The sequence below is a fragment of the Battus philenor genome, unplaced genomic scaffold (assembly GCF_028537555.1).
Source record: "Battus philenor isolate CCGP_79_NKW_IND1 unplaced genomic scaffold, ilBatPhil1.0.hap1 SCAF_19, whole genome shotgun sequence".
NCBI classification, from domain to species: Eukaryota; Metazoa; Arthropoda; class Insecta; order Lepidoptera; family Papilionidae; genus Battus; species Battus philenor.
In genome coordinates this window covers 6,566,906-6,591,836 of record NW_027181681.1, presented here as the reverse complement: position 1 = coordinate 6,591,836, position 24,931 = coordinate 6,566,906, and the positions used below count along the sequence as shown (strand labels likewise).

The window sequence follows — 24,931 nt, the reverse complement described above, 5'->3', positions numbered from 1 at the left end:
GTCAATATTAACTCAGGCATTGCCTACCGTGACCAAGGGCGATATACTATTAATAATTCCTAGTTAATAAATTAAGCATTACTCTCATCAAAAAGTTTAATTTGCAACAATCTAAATATTCGTAATTTAACCGTTACCCAAATTTAACCGCTTACCGAAACCCTCAAAATGTTCCTATGAAATATTGTGATAACGATACTTTAGACCTAAACTTGGATTCTGATTTTAACCTTATAGATATTTCGAAAAAAACAATTAAGTAAAATTGACGAAAATAAAATCACTTTTACATATATTCACATTTAATTATATTTCATAATAACTATTTTTTCACAAACATTGGCATACACTGTTTCATAGTTAGGACAAAATTAAAAGTAATGTATATTTTACAGAATTTGATTGACGACTTTATATCTGATGTGCAACTGACGGCCGTCGGAAACGAAAGGTTCTTGAGAAGCGACCACGAGTTAGTAGATGCGACCGACCGACCAGATGCACCGACGACAAGGTTACAGGAAGTCGCCGGATGTAATGTGACCAGTCATTATGGCTTTCATCGAAGACCTATGCTTTCAGTGGACGTCTATGGGATGTAATGATGATGATGATGACGTATACGTTTATTCGGAATCATAATTTAATGGATTTTGAAATGCTTTGGCAGGCGGCTGCAACATCTTGGTGCGAGCGGCCAACCGCAAAGTTGCTGGCCCCAGGGTGGAAGTGGGTGCGAGGTACGATGGCGTGGCGGCCACGGAGCTCGCAGAACCCAGGCCGGCTTTGCCGTCGTTGCTAATTAGCGGTATCTGAAAGCAACAAGTCATTAATTTAAAACGCCTGTTCGGGAACGCTTAAGTAATTGAAGTAAGAACTCCAATTAACAAAAGTCGAGGAACATCTAATTACTACAAATAATATGTGGAAGTAATTAACAATAAAATAGTTTTAAGGTAAATTCGTCACATGTATCACGAAACATGATGACAGAGGACTTGGTTAAGTTCATCAGAAGACACTGCATGCAGGCTTTGAACCGGTCCTATTGGAAATCTATGGGGAACACCATGTTCGGCACTCGACGTCCTATACGGCTGAAATGATGTCCGAAGAGTGCAAAAATAATATACAAAACAAGTTAGAATATTTTCAACTGATCAAAACGCAACAACAAGAATTTCAAATAATTCATTAACTCTTCACACTAAGACAACGTCAATGTGTCGCTACTTTTAAAGAACTTCACCATACCGTTTTAATCCGTGATTCGAGATTACAAAAGAAAAAAAATTACAAATAATTTCACCTATATTTTAATTTTTTAGCATGAAGCTCATTATAAATTGTTTATGTAAACGTTAATGGTGTATAATAATTAAATGGCTGCGTGTAAGACTGGCTGTCGCGGTTGTTTAATTTATTTAAATACTAATTAAATTAAGAGACATGTTTATCACATTGCCCAATTGTGTAAAAAATAACCTTTTCTTTATTGTAAAACCGTTATGATCGTTCAAGTATTTTTATTTAAAGTTTTAACGTTGTACAAATACTTTATTAGAAAGTTGGGATGCGAATTTGATGTATATCAATTAAAGAAGCTTTTATAAAACTATTTCAAATCACGTGGAACGTAACTGATCGATTCTATAGTATCCGACATTTTATTTGGCACGATGTAATTATAAAAGATTAATATTTCCGACGACAGATGTTTCCGACATGCCATCCGAATGCCGGGTGCTATTGCGTGACTTACTAATTGCCCGTGCGAACGGATATATTACATTATTCGATTTCAAAATATTTATTGTATTTAAATTGATTTGCCTCGAACCTGTCCTACAGTCCCGTTGAACTGAATATCTGTTATTTGATGGTGTAGGTAGACAGTCGTATTATCAGAACCCATCTGTATTAAATACTAGCTAAACGTTAATAAATTTTAGAAACCTTATGAAATTTTATTAAATACTCCATTAATAAATAATAATTTTGCAAGTCACACTCAATAACTTATATTTATAAAATTAAGATCACGGTAAGTACATGTATACTTCAGTTTTACACCAATTTATAACTTTTGCGTAGCGAGCGAATAAATGTTTACTTTCAAGAAGTCTCAATGTGTTTAATAATAATAAAACGGTCGGCGCATTTCTAAATGTTATGATGATTAGTGCAAAAGATTAACCTATCAAATAGCAATGATTTTCATATGCACGTATGTTTGTAAATATATTCAAAATTTTTGGTAACTTTCAGAAATTGTATTTATTAGAAAATATTATCTCCTTATTAATTTGTCTATATTCCGTTTGTGTGACAAAGAAAATTTTGATAAGAATGAAATCACAGACAGACAATATCAATAACACGTCTCGTTTCATCTCATAGACGCCCCATGCGAAGCGTCGGCCTCCCCCCATAGATAACATATACCACATTTGCCACGCATGGCAGGCGGGTTAGCGATCACGGTTTGGTATTATGGGTACGCAGAGGACGTTGCTGCACATCCTCTGGAAACTTGTTTGTAAAAAGTCGCAATCCCAACTAATGCACAAAGTGAAAAATATATAATATTGCAATCCGGGAATCGAACCCGCGACCGACGATCGCAAGTCTCAATACACTACCACTGCTCTGCCACTGGTAAGTTACAGGGCCCACTTTCAAACATATTATTTTCAACAATTTTTTATTGTAATTTGCGACGAATCTAAAATAATCCGTTTTGAGGACCACCGTTCAGATAACTACAAATTTTTGGAAGAATTAACGACGCGAATTTGTATTTCAAAACTGAATACAAAACCTCCATGCTGGAAAAGAACCCGTAACCATCTCTCAGAGAAAAGGCTCGTGTAGCTGAAGGTAGATAGATATTTAGGGAAAAAAACACTTTCAATATAATTGGTGTTTAAAATTTTTATTACTAATTTATAGAGTTGCGAATCAACATTTTAATGATAATGATCAGATTTAAGTGTATAATTATAATGTCCGGTTTATAGACCAATTTAGTACCTCTTTAAAATAATGTAATCAATAAATTACATTTAACAGCTTAAAATGTTTCATTAAAAATGTAAAATAATTTGACTATTTTACTATTTGCTGTAAAAAACCAAACAACGCATTGATAATTTCAACTTTGCTAACGTGATTTTATATATGTGAGAGGTTTATTTTGCATTGAGATCTTTTCTATTGCTTTAATATTCCATGAACTATACTACGAATCAATTAATTCGTAGATCAATAAAGTACGATAAAAATTTATTTATAAATAACTACAGGATTTACGCCTCAACGGGGAGAAAACGCACCGAAGCAGTAGACCTTAAAAGCTAGACGATTACACGATGTATACATTAGGACAATTAGTGATTCATTATATGGCGGGCGAACATTCTAGACGAACGGAAGTCAAGATTTCCTGTGCCATACGTGCCCGCGTACCGCATGGCGTAGACGTGCCAATCTATGGAGCCACACGGTTCAAAACATCTCTTTTTTCGGCTCATTCAATGCCAGTTAAACCGAGCTAGTAGTGCCGAACTTTTTGTATCATATATCAAACTATACACAATTTATTAAAGGTTCAAAAAATACTAATATGCATTGTACTAATAAGCAAGCCAGAAAATTATTCATATTGTTTTAGCAATGAAATTGATTTAACGAACGATATATACACTAAATGTGTATGTCCTTTTATTTTTAGATGCTTGTCTTTAAACATAAAAAATAAAATAAATGACAGACATCATAAACCAAGATCATCGCCGGCGCAAAATGAGAAATCCTCGGTTATATGTCGTGTAGAACTGGGCGGACATCGTTTGTTGTAAATGCAAAATTGCTACATTAACCAGCCATAAATGCCATATAAGTGAAAGTAAAGTATTTTATAAAGATTTTAAATTATGACACGGAGTCGTCGTCACGGTTCAGCTTACAATGAAATCGTTTAATGACGGCCGTGCGCGTTCGCAGCGGTCTTTGTTGCAGTGCGGGTTGACACACATCAGTGCGTAATGTAGACAACTGAACTAACAACACTATATGATGCCCATACGGAAGGAAATTTCAGCGTCCACGAAATAAAATTTGTAGTCCATTTCACACATACTTAGGTGACTGTAACGCTATTTATTAACGATTCATTACCTCCCTTTTTAAGAGAACGGATAAGTTGCTAAATAGGAATGAAGTAGTAATTACACAAATATTATATGCCTTAACCTTAGTTAATTGTTATATGTATTATAATAAAGTTAAATAATTGAACTTTATGAATATTTGCCAGTAGTGCCAAAATAACAAATATTATATATCACCTTAATGTAAAAACACCTTTAAGAGAGTCGGCAAGATGCAGCGCACATTTGCAGGGGCGCGATGCAGTTTAGATAGCCAATGAGTTTACTAACTCAAGGATCCCCGCCGACGATACACGCTCGAGATACGACTGAGACGTGCTCGTGCTATTTAAATTAAAAAGCACGGGGACAGTAATTTCATAATCAAAAACAATATGACAATCGCAATAATTGTCTTGCAATAATAATAGATAAGGCAAATGAGAGGGCGGGTCAACTGGACGCGGCCCTGAGGTGTAAAAGAAGACCAGATTATGAGGAATGCCCCATATCATTCGTCAAGTGACAGGTTAGGCTGGGAACGCTTGACGAATGGAATATGGTATGGGCAAGGTACAACGGCATCGACACCGCGGAAATTCTTTCCGGACGCCATCGCAGCCTATCGCGTGCTCCGAAGCATCGGGATGGACGCGGTCTTGGTCCAGCTCTTCACGGAGCACGAGGGATCTCTAATTACCTTTACGGGTTCAAGCTCAGGGAGGGTCCCTTGTTCTTCTGTGAACCGGTTGTGGACCAGACCGTGATCCACCTGGTTGCTGACTGTCCCGAATTTGGGAGGGCCCGAATCAAGACAGAGCGCCAAGGAGGTATAAAGATTGAGGAGGCAAGTATTGCCTCCATAATAGCAGATGAAGAAAGCAGAACACCTTTCCTCAGTTTCTGTAGGAGGGTCGTAGAAAACATCATAGAAAGAAATAAAATTAAGGTTAAAACGGTCGGCTATAAATAAGTAATAATAATCAATAATCATGTAAATCTGAATAAATAATTAAATAAGAAAACAAAACAAAATGTAAATAAAATAGTAAAGGAAAGAAACTGAAGATAAAACTGTAGAAATGTATATATAAATAATTAAAGTAAAAATGTTTTTCATTGTAACAATAAAGTAGACCTAGACTAGTGAATAAGGATAGGATGAAAAGTGACGAATAAAAGGAATAAAGATAAATGAAAAATTTAATAGAGCAAATGTTAAAGAACGAAACAAGAGAAAAGAAATTGTAAATTAAAAAGAAAACTGAAAAAATTATAGCCCTAACCAAACCCTGTTCCCAACAAAATAGAAAAAAAAATGGTAATAATAGATACAACGTAAATATCGGCTTAATATATAGAAAAATTAGAACATTTTAGATGTTCAATTGATATACAATTGAAAGTTTATTTTACGGTAATTTTGGGACAATGTAATGGTAATATTGGTTTAAATGTAAAATAAGATATAAATGATAATACATAGACATGTAAATGTCTACGTATTATCATTTATATTATATCTATTTTATCAATGTCTTGACTTGTTAAAGGTGCTTTACAAAGCCTACTCGAAAGAATAATGTTTAATTTGTTTCAATGTTCAAAAGTTTAAAAGATTAATATACGTTAAAAATTTAATGTATGAGAAAGTAAAAAATTACAATCTGTCAACCAGGTGTCCGCTAAAGACAAACAACCTGTACTCTAATGAGGAAGCCTCGGAAAATTAGTTAACAATACGCAAATTAATCATTCAGCCTCAATCTACATCTACGACATCTTTGAAAGAAAAAAGAAAGTAACGTAGTAAGGATAAAATGTCATATTTCCAGAAATAATTTACTAATATTTTTTGTGCCGATTAAAATATATAAAAACAACACAGATTTTTTTAACAGACTAAAATATTGACATGTATATAAGGTAGTACTGCCATTGTTGCAAAGCCGAACTTTGTTCTTTTAAATAAATTTTCAATTGTCTGGTGAATGATTTTTAAATCGATTTTATTTAAGTAAAAGCTTTTATATACTTAAACGCGTAATCAATGGTGTAAAAACTAAATGGTTTTCATTATTAAAGAATATACATGCACACAAAAAATGACAAAGTTTAAAATTACATAACCTTCTCGAACAAGTTGCAACTTGCAGCACAAATATAGCTTAAAGTTTAATCAGCTTCAGATTTCGTACAAAATTTAATCGCTTATAGTTCCCTTAAAACCACAATTCCGAATTCTCAATTGTATTTGTCACCGGTTCCTTTTGCAGCACTCAAAGAGGTCATCACCGATTTCCCGGAACCGCGAAACCTCGTTTCATTAATGTGCTTCCTTATATGGCTTTAAAGTGACGCGTAAGGAAGAGCATCTCGGTACCGCTGATCTCTATCCGGAGCGCGTTTTAACTACAGTATTTTTGAATGTTGTTTACTGTTTATAAAATTACTTAGCAAAACGAAAAGGTTGTTGTGGTGCAGCGGACATCGGATCATCGATAACGATATTCAAATTGTAAATGATTATAAAATACCGAATTGAAATTTATTTTTCGAAGGAAAATCATAAACATTCATTGCCTGTCTCAACATGTCATTGCCATTATAAAATAGCAACAGTTTAGTTAATACAGATGAAGCTAAAAGAAATTTTTTAACTTCTGATGTAATAGAAATTGTACGGAAAAATAAGTTTATATTCATTAGAAAAGAAATAGACACGGCAACATTTTAATACATACTTGATGTAGTATTATTTATCAAGTTCAAGCCTCCTACACGAGAATATACGATAACAACTACTATATATTCCGTGAACAAAAACTATTGCCGGTTGTTAAAGTAAATATTAAATAAATGGTTCCATCAGCACTGTACATTTACGTAGTTTAGTGTTTAATAAGCGCAACGGGTAATTTTGTAATTACGTAAATCGTACGATCATTTTCATCTAGTACCATATTAAAATACAGAGAAATTTTATGTACAGTTCATATTTTAAGTTAAAAATTTTTTTCCTCTATAAACAAATGGTAATGGATATTATGCATTGGTTTTTGTAGCCATGACAATATTTCTTTCTTGACAGTTTAAAATACAACTTAGGTACTTAAAAAGTATATTTTTGCGTGAAAAACATATTTTGTTCATTAAAAAAGTGCTCATTAAGTTATGGCGCTTATTTTAGATATGCAGATTACCCAAAAAAGTCATAAAAAGTCCACTATTATTTATTTTCATATTAAAACGATGACCATCGAATAGAACTTATTTTAACTACTCGCACGAATGAAATATATCTTTAAAAACATTACAGTAATTATGTCTAAAATATGTTTCGTTATGTCTCGTTGATGGTCGCCTTAACGTCAAGACTTATCAACTAGTTGGATTATATAAAAAAATTATACAAAAACCAAAAGTATAAATTACATTTCTAATGATTTATTTATATAACTGTTAAAGTGCACGTGTATAACGATACGCGGTACGCCGACCATCTCACCTGCCCTGTCTGCAATGCAGGAAAAAAAATTCACTTTAAACGATTCACATTGAAATACCTCTTGCAATTAACAAGCATCATTTATTCCTCAAAGGTCAAACAATTCAGGCGGTGCCGATGTTCAGATAACTTTTGGGATTTATAATTTCTGTACGCAAGATAGACAGACCTGACTCAGTAAATGAATGCTCTCACTCCGTCAAGCACTGAGCCGTTCGGGAATAAGGAGTTCTTTCGCTCCTGTGAATCTCCTAATTCGAACAAGGATTAATCTTTCGTAGATTTTCCCATCTTTAGGCGACTAATGAGTCAATAGGTGGTGGAATTGGTTGCGGTTTTCGGAGCGCGTTAAGTACCCTATGACTTCCAGATCTTTAGGGTCTAGTAATGGCTCCGGGAAGCGCCTTTCGACTACTCGGTCCACCTCGGTCTGATCCTCCGGGCTATCGACTAGGTGTTTACCTTTTTTTGGTCCAGGTATACCGAAATTGGATTACTAAGGCCCCAGAGAAGTGGCATGGTTGAACATGTCTTCCTTTTGAGGAATTTTCTCTAAAACGCATTAGCTAATGCCCTGGGTTTCACTCTACCGCTATTCCTACCGTGAACGGTTATTGGATGGTTAGTTGACGTCGCATTGCAAGAGCAGAACCGACCGACATGACGACGACTACTATGACTAAAGTGCAAAACAGAGAAGAACAAAGAATTTTATTTATTTATTTATTTAAATTTATTTGTATATATAACGGCGAATCCTGAAGGCCTTATTTGCCAGTTAACCATTTGGGTAGCGCAGAGATAAATAAATAAAGGTAAGTGGAACTAGTTAATATCATAAAACACTAAAAATAAAATAAAAAGTAGTCATATTGAGAAGGCAAATAATGACATAAAAACACCTTATATAAATATAATAATGGCTACTATATTATTATATATAAATATACCATCATATATATGTTTAAATATCTACATATACTATGTATATAAATATAATAAATAATTAAATCCAGCTATCGTGATGATTCCTTCAGCCCGTCCAGCAATCGCTCTCGAAGCTTCGCTTTAAATGCGCAACGCCTGATCATCGTAATATCAAGAATATCTATCCGCATACTATTTAAGTTATATTCTATTTTTAATAATGCCGTATTTTATAGGCTATGACCAACGCATAGCAGAATATATTTTTTTAATTAATTCGTTAGTATTGTATTTCGTAAACATTCTAATTTTTTCGTCATATCATTTTAAAAGTCATTTTGCTCATAGACACTAACTCTATTCAGTACACTGCGCAACAAGACAAAGCCAGAAAAGAATCTTATATTTTAATCTTTTTCATTATGTAAATTAACTGAAAAAAAAATTTTTACGCGTAATGAAAATATGTTACCTAAAAACATTTAACGTACATCCTTGTATATTTATTCGTTAATTTGTGGTCGGAAATATTTGAATTATGAACGTCCCAACCGATTACGGTACGGTAAGTCGAATACTACGGAAGCCAACTCATAATTAACGAAGCAATTCCTAGAAACTGACATTTTTGCAAATGCCAGAAAAGAATAATTGCCACAAATTGCACTACTTCTTGTTGACACGAATTTTATTTACCATAAATAGAGGAGAGAGCGATAGGTGTAGTGACATTAATAGAAAAAACAGTACATGGTTGCGGTTGCGTATTAAAGAGAAATATTTCAAAGAAGTTTGCCACATTTTGAGTTATTCTCCTAACATATATTAAATAATCACTACCAATGTTATCATGTTAGCTGATAGACGCCCACTACAAGGCATAGGCCTATCCCAAAGGTCGCTATGCTGTATTGAGCTGCCTGCATCCAGCTACTACCCGCGATCTTGACTATATCGTCGGTCCATCTAGTGAAGAGCTTGCCGACGCCACGTCTACTCTACGGGTCGTGGTCACCACTATAGAAAGTTTCGGCCCTAACAGCCGTCAGTTGCACGAGCGGTACACTGCCCATTGACTCTTAAGAGGAGGAGAGCTTCGTGTTAAATAAAGTATAATATAAATTAAAAATGATGAAGCAAAAAAAAAAACTAAATTTATTAAAATAACATTATATTCTTACTTTACTTTTAGCTCTTCCTTTTTTTAATTACATTTGAATTCATTCGCGAGTCTGGTTTACTGAAAGGACAAAGTATTAGTTTGCAATTTCTACAATTCACAACAACAATTTAAAGCAAAAACTATTTTGTTGTCTAGGAAGTATATTGTATTATTTAAAGGATGACACATGGTAAACTATTTTGCACAACATGAAAAAATTGATCGAAAAATAGACGGAGTCATGTTTAGTTAGTGTACGAGTAGAATCAAAGGAGAATAAAGTCATTTATGTGTAAAGTAAATTATTGAAAAATTCTGGGCATTTTTCAGTGAGCGATTTGACGCGATACTATCATAGTAATATATATTATATATTCACAATCAGTTTGTCTAAGTTTTGTATGTTAATAAGACGGTCTTTGATATCGTACTCGTATAACATCTTCACAAGCCTATTTTGACAGTTGACATATGTTATCTTTGTATTTTTTTTAAGTGTATCCTCCGTACTTGGTGCACTGGCACGGACACCAAATTGTTCGCGAATAAAGCGTATTTTAGTCTCCATGAAATTTCTATATACAAGTGGTGAAAGTTGCGGTGAGCTTTTTAAAAGATTTTTACGACCGGTATTGAAACTTTTGAAACCCGGTATGCAAAAATGCTTAAAGCTAAAATGGGATCGGAAATAAAAAGTACTTTGCCTATATTTATTTTAAATCTACCCGGTTATTTACAGTCCCTTTATTTTAAATAAGTGTAACTTAACTAGCAATCTACTCCCGTTGACTATAAAATGCATTTTATTTGTGGTAAACTGATTCATTTTTTTCTATATATTTTTTTTTAAATGTTTTGTGACCTCCAATTGATATTTACGTGGTAATTCCGTTTCAGCATAAACAGATACGTAAGATAATAATGCAAGATACGTCCCGCTGTCACGTAAGTAACATGTAAACACAGCGATTGGAAGTTTATAGCTCAAACACTTTACGTGGCGTGGTTGGAACGTCTGGATATCTGCATATAAATGACCTTGCGTCTGCAGTATGACGAGCTTGTGTCCATTACTCGATTTCACACCACATCCACCTTTTTTATTTCGTAAATAAAGAATTAATTCTCTTATCGTTGTATGTACATTACTGTGAATCGCAGAATTTGCTTATTAAATGCTGGTTTGTTTATTCCAGTACAAATAATAAATGGAATTTTATAGTAAGAACTACTAAATCGTAAATTTAGAAAGGATATAGACAAAAACGAACAAAGTTACAAAATAGCCGTAACGTGCGGTATAAACACAAATTTGATAAAAAAATGACTGTAATAAACTAAAACTTATAAAAATAACATAGTCGTCTTCGTAGTTTCAGCCCTTCGACCCATAGATCACTGGGAGCAAATAGCGTAATCGCTATGTTAAGCAGGGGGGTTAGCGATCGTAGTGTGGTTTTATGGTACGCGGGGGACGCTGTTGCCGAACTGAAACTTGTTTGTGAGCAGTGGCAATCCTATATGATTAATGTATAATGTGTAAATAATATATAAGATTATATCCCGGAAATCGAACCCGCGACCTACAATCGTGCAGTTCAGTCCTCTAGAGCTGGGCTACCACTGCTCGAAAAGAACTTATGAAAGTAAATATCAGTAGAACCAAAACTAAAATAAACAGCTAAAGGTTATCCCCGCATAAATTGAACATGTTTGTACCATATGGTCGGTCACTTGATAGTAGGAAATATTTATTTTAATGCGTTTTAATATCTCTGCTTTCTGCAGTAAACTTCAGGTTTTGTAGATATTTATGAATTGAAAAGTTCAATGTATATACAATCAGACCTTTACAATAAAAATATAGACAAATTTAAGCGAAAACGACTCACTTTATACGCGAGGTAATGTTTTGTTTACACGACACGTGCGGATGTCATATCAATAAGAATGAAAATAAAGATTCGATTTAATGTAGCGGACTGTCCACGGCCAAGTTAGCTGGCCGCGTCAGCGCCATTCCTGTGCAAATGTGACGGAGGATTATAAAAATAAACGCTACACGAACCATAATTGAAAATCCGAAAACAAGTATAGATTTTAATAGAAAGTACGGAGGCGAGATTGCTATTGGTTGAGCAGCCTTTAATTTTATAACCCTGCACATCGAACCCAATGCTCCGAACACGAAACGTAGGTGAACAGGGTTATAAAAAATTTAGACCAGCTCTTAATGCAAAAGTTTAAATTGGCGAATCATATCAGACACACAGAATAATAATAATGATATGTTTATTTAACGCAAACAAAATAAAAGAAGTTAAAATAAATAAATAAATAAAACTAACTAAATAACTATGCTAGACTGTATGTCTGTAATTTGATTTGAATTCAGACAAAACCAAATTAAAATATATTTTAATGTTATCGTGAACAGGTTTCACCTTCGATGTGTTGATCGAATTTATGGACATACTTTAATACTGCATAATTATACACAATTATGTATTAATTGCCGGACCTAGTCACGCGATTAAACATTAAGGATTTGTGGGACAGTTATGATTTAAAATAAAACAAAAAATCCGTTTAGCGTGGCGTTTTGCAAAATCTGACAGCAAAATTGAATACGATCGACATTAGTTATATGATTCACCGTAATTACCTATCTATTGCTTTTTTGATTTGATAAACAATTATTTTTAGATCGTTGTCAAAAATCTGTTAACCATTCAGACGCTCATTCGTCATATATCATATAAAATATTACAAACGTTTGAACGGTTTAAGCATAATTTAAAATATTTATAGTTAGGAATATTAATAAAATAATAACAAGGAAAGAATTTTAACATAGTAAATTAATGTCAAGAATTTTGTAAAGTTTCTTGAAAGTTAGTTTGAAAGCAGGTTACATTCGCGGGTCTGTCGGGATTGGTATTAATGTTTACTCAAATTTTATTCTTTAATTTTTACACCATTCCGACCGGTTGAACGGCGGTTGCTGTAAAAGTATAAAAAAGGGTTCTTTTTAAGGCTCCGTATTTTGTGGAGTCACAGAATACATTTTATTGTGAGCCTGAGTCAACTTATTTTAGTCTTGCACCGAAAGGCAAATTTTACTTCGGGAAAAACCAGCCGGATTCATAATCACTACACAATAACTGAATTTTAAAAAACAAGTTCTGTTATTTGTTCCCGCTTGAAACTATTACTATTACTCTGCCTCCTGAAACCCAGTCGAAGGGACCGATGTTCAGTATTGCATCCGTCTACAATAGAGTAGGATTACTCTTTCAATATTTTTTGCGAAATGACAATAGCAGCTCACATTTTGTATTGTTATTCACCTCGGGACTATGACGTCACTATAGAAGCGGCCGACCCACGCATAACCTTTTCAATTTTTAATTTTTTTATCATACAAAGCTTTAAAAACTATTTCGTGTTTACTTTAAACGTACATTATTTTATAAATTTGTCCTAACTTGTTCTTTGTGTTTTGTGTTGTAATTATTGTTTCTAACTACTTCGTCGATTGACGACCCAAGCCGAGGCCACCTCGCGAGCGCCTCTGAACCTAGATGAGATTTCCCCGGGAGCCCACAAGCTTTGCTAATTAAAAGCTCTGCTGCCTCAAACCAGCAGAATTTGCAAATGCCAATTGGGAAGCAGTAAAAGTCCATTCAAGAAAAAAAAAACCTAACAACTATTTAGTTGTTTTCAAATTTTTACTTCTTCACACATTTTGTCGAGACTGAATAAAGCAGTGTTGCATACAAAATCTAATAAAATTTGAGAGCATTGGAACATAAAGCGTCTATGAATGTACTGACAGATATTTGTTAAGCCCTCGTGCTCATTGTCAATACGGCATATGTAAATTGGAGGAGCTTGAACCACTTTGAACGAATGCATCACGCTAAGGGTACTTAAATGTAAGCATTCTCTGCGGCGACATAACACAACGTATAATATTTATTAATAGAAAGTATTGTTTGCAATGAAAATTTATAACACAGAACAATATAGTTATTGAAAAACACATTTTTAAATATCAAAGCGTAATAAATATACATTACATGAAAAGAACTTACAATTATGTAAATATATAAGGACCGACGATTTATACTCCATTAAATTCATTTTAATTGCCGGCAGCGACGGTACGCAATTACACTTATGCAGTCTGGCGAGCTTTTTGGCAGAGTTATAATTTACTTGCAGTGTTGTAGACAGAAGATACCTTTACAGGGAAAACGTTAAACTCAGCGGTTTGATTTTTATACAGAAAGCTTATGTTAAGAACGCAAAAAGTTTAAATGGAATTAAAAAATAAATATAAATATCATATAAATTTTGGAATTAAAAAATAAATATAAATATCATATAAATTTTCGGTCCGTGTGTAAGAACGTCAACATTATTCTAAAATTAAGCACTGAATTCTAAGAACATAACACATGTGTTGAAACTACTGTTATTAAATACTACAACCTAGCGAAGGAAATGTGCATTGGTTGAAAATATAATAACCAAAAACTTATCGTTTGTTCTTAAAAAAGTTAAAACATGTGTTATACGTTTATATTGTTTATTGTTTTAATATCCGCATAAGAAGTAATAAAAAATAAAATCTTTGTATAATATTTGTTAATAGATTTACAAATATGACAGCCACGGGTGTGGAGACGCAAAGTGCGTTTTGAAGATGTTGACACAACACTTGGCGTTGTTAGGTATGCGCAGACGAAACGACAGCGCGGTACCGACACGAACATTATACAAACTCTCCCAAGAATATGCACGGCGATGTGTTCAACATGGAGACGAAAATGAAATGGAAAAAGTCATAGCACAAAATCGTATATTCGTCTTTTCCGACGGTCAATTATTCGATAATGAGGAAAGTAGTTCTCTTCACACGACGCTGTCGCTCAAACTGTACTTAAAATATAATGACTTAACAAATAATTTCAAGTTTAAATATTCGTCAGTAGTGACAAATAAAATGTGATATTTAAAACCAGGCCAATGCAAGACAATTCAAGTAATCACAGTAAAATCGCGCAATCAATTTCACGCTGCGGCTGTGGTTGACATGGAGATCAAGTTATGCGGTTTTGAGGGGTTTAATGTTCAGTAACTTCGTAAATAATAGTACTGTCTCATTGCCTTGATTGAAATTTCATTCGAGACATCTGGCCGGTAAAATGACACTGTGCGGCGACCGCAAATTAATGTTGCGGTGCGATGGCAACTGTCACTTCATTTAGGCTGTTGAATTTCATCTCGTATATGAAGTAAAATATAAATGTCTAATAAAATTAACCATTTTTATTTCTCTAGACATCATAACAAACACCACTATCTTATCAGTTAATAGACGCCCACTGCAAAGCATAGGTCTTTCTCAAAGATCGTGTCGAGCGATATCGAAGATATTTCGATGGTCTACCTACTAGGAAGCCTAACTACGCCGCGTCTACCGGCTCTTGGTCGTCACTCCAGAACCTTTACTTCTAATCATAAATTTGATCAAAAACTAATAAATCTTGGACTGAAGTTAGGCGATACTTGTTTCATAGCAAAATGATGATCCGAGAATTTGTAAAACAAAATCCATTCCATATCCGTGTTTAAACCACTTCATGTTCTAACATAGAGAACAGTATACAGAGAGAAAATAAAATCTATGGTAAAAACTACAAAGAGTACCTCTTTTAACTCTTGATCTCTAATGTCTTATCTTACTGCGATAAATTATCATAGTTATTGCATCCACTAACTTTATTTACCGAGATGTAAATAATAAGCAAATTTGCATAAAAGTCCTAATTGAAAAGTTCTCTATAAAATTCAAACATCTCTTCATACACTTGGTGTTTATGCTTGGTAATAAAGACATCAGTATATGACAAGTTACCTGCTTTAAGATTGGGTACTACGATTACAACCGCATCATAACTATACTGCCATGTTTAAAGTAATCGTAGGAAGGCTTTGCGCTTGTCGATAGCATCTTAAGCGTATAAGGCAAGTATTTCTTCATTACATAGAAACCTACAACTGATTATTATTAAGTCTTGTCTACTTTCAACGCAGGACTTTTACCAAAATACAAAAGCGTTGAGTATTTTTCTATAATTTCTTCAAGACATTAAAATTTAATTTTGAGGGGGCACTATTTTGAACATACGCATGTAAAATGTCGTTAACGCACATTTGTCATTAGTAACGAATAGTTATATTGTCAGGGATAACATTAAAACGAATTTTCGAAACGAAAAGAAATTAATAACCACTGAATGCCTGCGATGGCCATAAAATCAGTAACTTAAAATGGCTAAAATAATAAGGAATTTAGAAAGGATTAAAATAAGGACTACGAAATTTACAATGAAGTTCAAATTAGATTAAGGTATGGTTGTCGCCACTGTCAAACCATTAACAGCTATGTACACTGTTCGCAAATTTCGACGTCAACAGTTACGATTAGCCTTACTATTTAAATTTTCGTTAAAGAACGTGCTCTCTAAAAACATGTACCGAAACTGTCTTTTCAAAGTTTTGTTTAAAAATAATTTTTTAACTATAATATTGTAGTAATTGCGTTACGCGTTGTCTATACCTGGAAACGTGGATATTAGTGTGAATTGATGTGAATCCAGTGCATTTGCAGATTCCGCGGGTTAAAGGCGGAAGGGCACAGAGGTAGCGACGATCGAGGACTCTCGAAGGAGCCTCAGCTCGTGCCGCTACATTCATATATTTCATCGGATTGGCGGACATTAGCCTGTATATGCTAGTGCGTATTAACTAAAGCGAGAAATTTAAAAATTAATTGTATTTGGGAAATCTAAAACACTGTTAATATCCACGACAAAAAAAGCTCAACAAACACTCTGATATTTATAAACGTACGAGTACGTGCAGTATTTGAAGCGTGAACAATTACTATTGAGATACTAACGCAAAATAACGTACAACGCTTAATGGTGGCGCCAGAAGCTCGTTAGAACGCTGATCGCAAAAACTATTTTTTTTCATCTCCCAAGGCAATCAGCACGTGCCGCACATCATTAAGTGTAAATATACTTTAACCTTTTGTTAATAGTTTGTCGGAATTTACAAGCATTACTTTAAAATGCATCAAACGTCTTGCAAAGAATACCTATGTAAAAAAAATTAATAAAAACAAATGCTAAATACATCCAACTCTTTTTAAACACGGTATATACGTTAATAAAATCAATTAAAAGATACATGTGATATGTACTAAATTTTGAAGCATGATTCACAACTTTAAAACATCCTCTAAGATGAAAAAACCCTTTTCAAAAAAATACTTTCACAAAGAAACCATGTAAAAGAAGGTAAAATAATATCCATACTGAAAAATTATTTATGAAAGAGAAACAATTCACTTTTATTCTATATACAAATTCAAATTAGGATTAAAAATCAAATTTGCAACTATTCATCGCTACTTGATAACAAACGTGCACGTTTATAACTGACTGTACCAAAATCTATCTGACGTATCATCAATAGATACGTCAGATATGCAGATTTATGCAGAACTGTTGGGTGTAAACAACTTCGTTTTTCATTCATTGTATTTTGTTGCTGTACAGAGAAGTTTCTGTACAAATTATCAAAATTAGAATTAAAAAAACGGAGGTATTCGTGCTAGAACAGAAAATTCGTGTAAAAACGTGTATTTATTGGAAATGCGCGTTTTCGAAAATCAAACACATTCACATTTATTATTTTTATCCGCAAATCACTAAACTACTTGTAAATAATACTAGACTCTTTTATATTAGTCCGAACTGGGCTTTAATTATATGGTCAGTCCGTTGAGCAAACCGTAATTCGGACCGCTCTGCGAGACGCGACACAAAAACAAAACAAGTACGCAAATTGTTTAAAATGGGCAGGCAGGTAGGCCCACGCTCGCCTGACCTACGCAGACCGTCAATCATTAACCGAAATGGGATTTTTTTATTCTCATTCGTGTGTCTTAAAAGAACAACTGGTGTCAAACGTCTGCATTAGAACATGTATATTTTTGAAGTTCACTTGTTAAGATTAATAAAAAGTTCGTATAAAAAATAACCATACACTAAAATTAAGGTAGAATTTTTACAACAACAATGACATTATAAATAACAAAAACAACACTAACTTCGATCTTATAGAAGTATTGAAAAAAATAAAAACCATTAGAGTAGTAATTCCATCATAGATAAGAAGTACTTCATGGTATATACTCACTGGTTCCTTGTCACCTTGGTTGTCCTTGCCGAGACCCTCGCCTTTCGACCAGCCCATTTTCTCGAGTAATTTGAATCCTTTATTTTCTGGAGTTATGAACCTATTAAAATAATTTTATTAGCAAGTAATTACACAGGGTGATGATTGGTTATAGGTGTAAAAGCTTTAAAAGCGTAAATGTACAGCTCATTTGCCAGCAAAAGGCTTCTTAAAGATTTTACATCTATTTCAAAACAGCCTGTATTAAGTGATTATTGTAAAATATGTAATTTAATTTTTTTTTATTTAATAGCGACAGACAAATAATTTGTGGCAGTACATAGTCTGCAAGTAACACATGTGAAATAATAAATAATTTTAATATGTAGTAATCCGAATTTTGAAAACGCTTTTGTATACAATTGATTTTTGTATATGGTGGTAGGTACCATAAAGAAATAAATCACTTTAAAGCTTTCACATCTAACTAATTAAACTAAATTAAATTTCACAACTTCCTTTTAGATATCAGTAAAGAGAATAACTACCGAGTTATTTTTTGAATTTAAAACTTGATTTTGAGAGGGCGAGAAGACTGCCAAAACTTAAAACTCACGAGTCTACGTCGCTGGATTGTGTTTTCTCAGCGTGGTGCGACGACCCCACGGTGTCCCTCCGCGCCTGGGCTCTGTCGTTGTAAGCTTCAGCTTCTATAGCCAGCGGCGGCTTTGCATATTTATTTTTAAGCCGGGCCAATTCTAACTGGTACTGCCGCTGAACGCTACAAGTGCGCGTATAAGCAACTTTGCGCTCTTTTTCTTCAGCTGTAATAAAACTTGACTCTTATTATTGATACTTTTTAAACTTTAAATATCATGACATCTTGTAAGTTGTCTTAACCGGCGCATAACGATCATATCTAAACAACACTTGGTTCAAGATAACGGGTACTATTCCTGGTGTAATTACAAAGGTAATGAGATACATCGTCTCTCATCTCTTGTGTTAAAGTGAACTGTGCAGTTGTGATCCTATTTTACACCTTGCTGTTTCTCCAGCGCCCCTTACGCTGCAACGCTTCTACCAATGATGTGAGAGTATGTCTAACAATGGATGTTTATTAAGAACCAACATAATCCATCCATTTACATAACCTCGCTCAGTGCAGCTATAAGCCCAGGGGAACGATTTTGGGATAAAAGCGAAGGAGAGATTTATGTCTGGTTTAAGAGAAACGTACCCATTACTTACCTATCTTTCAAAATTTCAGATATCTTTATATAACAAGGCATTTATATGCACTATGGTATCGTGGATTATTTTTACATCGCAGTAGTAAGCTATCACCGGCACGGAATGCTGAACTGCTGTAGAGCTGACCATAAACTCAAAAGTTGCTATTTTTAAATGAAATTTAAACATTTTTCATGTATACATTATCATACGTAACAGTGGTAGCCCAGCGACAGGGGACTGAGACTTGCGATCGCAGGTCGGAGGTTCGATTCCCGGAATACAATCTTATATAAAACACACTGTTTTAATTTCATAAGATTGCCACTGCTCACAAACAAGTTTCCAGAGGATTGGCAGCAGGGGCAATGCGATCGCCAACTCGCCTGCCAAGTGTGGCGATTATGGTATTTCCTCCATTAATATATTTGAAAGCCTATGCCATGCAATGTACGTCTACGGGCTGAAACGATAAACGACGTTATAGTGGTAACCATGTAAATGAATTAACAAACCAAGTTCCACACATCTCGACCAATTAATTACTCTTGAATGCTGATAGTAAGATTTTTTTTTTAATTTCTCATTTAAATTCTCAGTTTTTTTTGGTTAAAGGTAATATGACATTGTTCATTTTAATTAATATTATATAAAAATTGTAAAGTTTATAACTCCGATCTATTAATATTTTAACGGGAATCTCCTCATTTTTAATCATATTTTCAAGTTTTCGTTATAAAGCTGTTACTGCGATGTTTTGTCACGTTTTCTTCTCCTACCCTCTCATTCTAGCAGCCTAGCAGTTTTCTAGCAGTTATCCAAAATGTCTGTTATTGTTTATTATATACAATTATTCAACATACTTTCCATAAGCAGTCCGGGTTCACAGTGTCCACATGTTTCGTTCCCTGGATGTATGTGACATAGTAACTTCGTTTCTCCCATTTGAATTACGCTGCCGTGGACCACCTGTAACAATAGTAGTGGAGTTAAATATTAACAAACTTAAATTTATGATCTGATTTGGAGGTCTTGTTCTCTCCGTGGTATATTTTTGTCAAAAAGGCTTACTTTCAATTTTCTGGGCCTAAAATCATATAGACAACAGTTTCATTGAGTAGATATGATAAGTATTTAAATTATTGTCTTCCAAAGTTGTCCAAGTTGACATACAATGCCAAAACAACTTTGTTATATGTCATTACTATAATAATTTAAAATCGTCAGCATATTTATTTAGTACGTGTTGAAGAACTTAATTTAATTTTAATCTTTACATTTGTTGTCAGACTTCAGAGGCCTATTGGAATCAACAGCAAAATTTTAATTTATAATTAACGTAATCAATATACACCGAGAACGCAACCGAGGAAAGTCGCAGCCGAGGCTCCCTTAAATGTAGAGAATCCTCGAACACAGTGTGAAGAGGTTAAGTTACAGTGCCAGACTGCAACTTTTGTTATATATATTTAATTAGTAAAGTCAACGGAAGTGATAAGTAAGATAAATCACAGTATTAGTAGTAATATAAATGTTAATATGAAAAAAGTTCTAAGTAAAATTTAGTTCTCAACAATGTTTAATATCCAAACTCTATAACGATAATAGTAATCTTCTCAAAAACCTTTCAGAAGTATATTGTTTGGTTTGTTGTCTCTCAATGTTAAAAAAGTCATAGCAATCTGCTAATTTGGTAAGAATTTTCAATGCATCACTTTAATTTATACCCTCTTACCTCCATTGGCACACTGATGTCCTGGCATTCCGACATTCGGGTTCCATTCAGTATAGTTCCATTTTTAGAACCCAAGTCTGTCGCCAAGTACACATCTCGTTCAGAGTTGTATCTGATGTCCAAGTGATTCTGGCAAAAAAAATATTTTTAATTATTCTGATTAGAATCAATAATAAAATGTGATTATCCACACTTTTTCGTTCCTTCCAACAGTTATGTATGATGACAAAAACTAATGTTTTATTTTAAAAAGACTTTATGTATATATGTATTATGTTACTTATTACTTCACTATCAGACAATTTTCTGTTGTTATGGCAAATATAAATTAAAATAATCATGTATTAATCAATCATGAACATGTATTGTAATTTTTGATGACACAAAAGTAAAATTTCCATGATATTAAAAATTACCAATAATTGGAAGAGGTATGACTCCATAAAAAAACTTATAATAAAAATATGTATTAATGTCCGGTTTCAGCTAAAAACACTTGATTATGCACTTATGTTAATATGATAATATATCTACTTACCCTTGATACATTACTATCTCTAATGACAACTGCATGTTGATCACCTTCTCTACCAATGGAGCCACCATCCTTGGTTATGACGAAAAGACTGCCAACTTTAAGCTTCTGTAAGTTTGTTTCACGCACTATCAGGCGGATGCATGGTGGATGTTGCTTAGCAACTTCATCTGTAAAGAAATCAATTTAAATATTTTACTATGCTCCATAATCACTTAATAATTTTGTAAAATTATTGTTGGTTTAGGCCAGTGATTCCCAAAAGTGGTCTATATCTTATTAACTAACTTTGTCTTATTAACGCCAAATGTTGATAATTTATTATTAAAGCATCAGATTCATCTTTCTCACTAAAAATATTGACTTATTGCTTATGTTATTTTATTTATAGTTTATTTTATGTTTAATTAATGTTACGTATATTTTACACAACAGATAAAAAATTATTTTGAGTTTTATGTGTTTTTAATTTAAGTTTTTAACACTAAACTTCACTACAGTTAGAAATTTACAGGAAATCAATATCAGGTTAGTAGAGGGTCTACCCAACACGGAAAAACATGGCAAGAGGTCTACAACACTAAAAAGTTTGGGGAACTCTGGTTTAGGCAGTTAAACTTCATCATCATATAGCCAACTAACATCATTGGCATCATATCAAAGTAAACAAATATCATCATCCATGACTTATTAACCTGAATAACTAACATTTACCATCATCTGTAGCAGTTGATGTGCTAGCAATTGATTCTATATCTTCATCATCTTCACTCATTATCTCTTCACAATCAGTTTCACTACATTCTCCTTCTTCTAACTCATCAACTTCTGAGTTCATTTCTACAGTTGCCTTTTCAATAGAAACTTCTTTATTTAAATCTTTTATTTCATTAGTTTCAATATCATCATTTTTTGGATTTACATTATTATGTTCAGCATTTTTAGTAAGTTTTTTCATATTGTTTTTTTTTATATTTCTTCTCGAGCTCTTCTTTTTCTTCGCCTTGCTGTGCTCTTCAGATGTGCTCTCTTCTTTCTCCTGTAATGTAATATTTTAAATGTTGGTATAGTGAGGAAACTTTTAATTAACTTATTTACCTAAGGCAGCTGAGCCTTGGAGTGAAACCTGAGAGAAATTTTTGGTCAGGTTATCAATATTTGTTTTCATTTCCTGAAATATAAAAACAGGTGTTATTACTACATATTTTTTATTAATAGTCAACAATAATTATAAGATAATATAAGATATAAGATGATATAAGATATATTACCTTTTTATGCTTTTTAGCTTTTTTTATGGAATGCTTGATTAGGGAAGCATTTGCAATCTCAGCACTTCTGTCAGGATATGAATGGAAAACAAAGTTCTTTTTTTCATTAGAGTAATAGTAGTAACATCCTGTATCTGTATGATAATATAAACCGAGTTCCTAGAAAAAAAAAACGATTACACAATAAACATTATTTTCACTTGGAACATTACATTTACTATTAATTAACTCACAGAGTTGTAGTAGTACCCTGTTTTGTAATCATAGTACATTCCAGCAGATGCAACATACACCATCCCACTTTCTTCTAGAGCTGATTGAGCAACTTCTTTCACTTGATCCGCAATACTCTTCTCTTGGTCACCTTCTTCTTTATGCACACTCCAAGCTGAATCCCTTAATATATCTTCATTTTCTTTAGAGGTTGTCGTTTGCTGTGTTGTATTGCTGTCATGAGGAGGAACTTGATCAGTTTGAGTGCTTGCTTCAATTTTTTTTTTTGGGACATCACCATCTGAAATTTTTTGTAACTCTCAGAAATCTTTTCCTCTTCTTGATTTAAACATTATATATATATTCTACTTATAATATTAATTGAACTAAAAAATGAAATCCTTATTGAAAGATTGTATGTGTCTATTTAAGTAAAACATCGAAAATAATGTAATTACCTAATTTCACTGCACTTAACTTCTCACTTGAAAATACTTTCTTGGTTGACTGAAAAAAAATAATCCATGTTCTTTTAAAGTTTCAACCATAATAGAATATGTTATAGACCTTACCAAATCCCTAACCCCTAACTATTGAAATATTTTAATAAGCAGTCTACTGGCACCAAGCCCAAAAAAATTCAAATCAAAGGAATAAAAACTAACATAAAGTATTGATATTTAGAAGATAATTGACTAAGGCAAGGCAATTACCATTTATTGTAAGCATATTTGAAGAATTTAATTAAAAAATTTCATTAAAATTTGCAGATCCACCAGTTTTGAGTAATTTAAGCACTGGAAAGCTTAACCCGCTTTACAGTTATTTATTATTCAATGGACTTGGAGACCACAGGCTATTGGGATAGCTTAGGTAGATACTTGCACATAAAGTAAGACCTACCATGAATGGACACAGATTCTTGAAAGGAGTGCCTCGACATTATAATGGACCTGGGAAGACCAAATTTCTAAGGCTCAATCAGTTGCTAATATTGGATTACATAGAAAATGTTTGGTATATTACTGTAACTATAGTGAAAAATCTTTGATGGCTACCTAAGTCAAGCAGTTGACATCCTATGACCGAAAACAATATTAATGATAATATTTTTTTAAAACTGATATTAGTTATTCCATTGTCTTTATATCCTTCAATTTGTATGCTATGATTTATAAATTGTTTAAAAAGTTAATAACACCTAGTCTTTCTCCAATTTATATAACAGTAAATGTATTAATAAACTTCTATTCTAGTCATAATCACACATTTTTTTAACAAAAGAAATGACGTACGTATCATAAATATTACAGTAAAAATTATGTACCAATAACTTCAATTTCTTTTTTAATCTTGTTAAAATGGTATTCTTTCTCCTTATACATTTATGCATATTTAAAATCAACTTATATATTTCTGGCCTATATTTAAGACACAGCTGTAGACTTGGTCTAAGTTTAAATGTGTCTATATTTTTCTTATGTACTTTAGTTTCCACATTATGATTATTAAGCACTGCACTCATTATTGTAATATAATTTATTTACAAAATACTTAAATGCTATATATAATATGCCAAAAAAACAAGTTATTTATATGTATATACACATATGTATATATTATGTACCGAAGAAGATTCGCTTACAAGCGGTATTATTTTAAACGTCAAAATGACACTAGACATTTAAAATCAAGACTGCCAGTAATAATAAAAATCTAATAAATGTATCAAAAAGTTATGGTTCGTGTCAAAATACTAATCTGATTCCAAATACGTAACTATGTTTAATTGGTCCGTGGTAAAACACGTTATTGTTTGTTGTGGCCAAATACCTAAATTCAAGTTTCAAAATGCTAACACATCTATAAGTTGAATTCTTATCAAACCACCACTGGAACAGTTCGTAAGGTTTGTTTAATGAAAATAGATGCAAGGA

At 33.1% G+C, this 24,931-nt stretch overlaps 1 protein-coding gene across 5 annotated transcripts; it reads right to left on the bottom strand.

The window, feature by feature from the left end:
• Positions 1-312: 312 nt before the first annotated feature.
• Positions 313-24,595, bottom strand: LOC137921419 (angiogenic factor with G patch and FHA domains 1-like). Of its 5 annotated transcripts, none has more exons than XM_068764175.1 (12): positions 24,322-24,595; positions 23,453-23,501; positions 23,015-23,295; positions 22,782-22,940; positions 22,637-22,681; positions 22,219-22,549; positions 21,514-21,680; positions 20,976-21,104; positions 20,104-20,209; positions 18,624-18,831; positions 18,029-18,128; positions 313-812 (listed from the first exon to the last, which is right to left on the bottom strand). In XM_068764175.1, exons 1-12 carry the CDS (start codon positions 24,517-24,519, stop codon positions 627-629), a joined length of 1,959 nt encoding a protein of 652 aa, XP_068620276.1. In that variant the 5' UTR covers positions 24,520-24,595; the 3' UTR covers positions 313-626. The 5 variants fall into 5 exon arrangements, with proteins under 5 accessions (XP_068620276.1, XP_068620277.1, XP_068620279.1 ...); XM_068764176.1 differs by having other exon boundaries at positions 22,225-22,549; positions 24,322-24,594; XM_068764178.1 differs by lacking the exon at positions 24,322-24,595 and adding an exon at positions 23,898-23,915.
• Between the last annotated feature and the right edge of the window lie 336 nt (positions 24,596-24,931).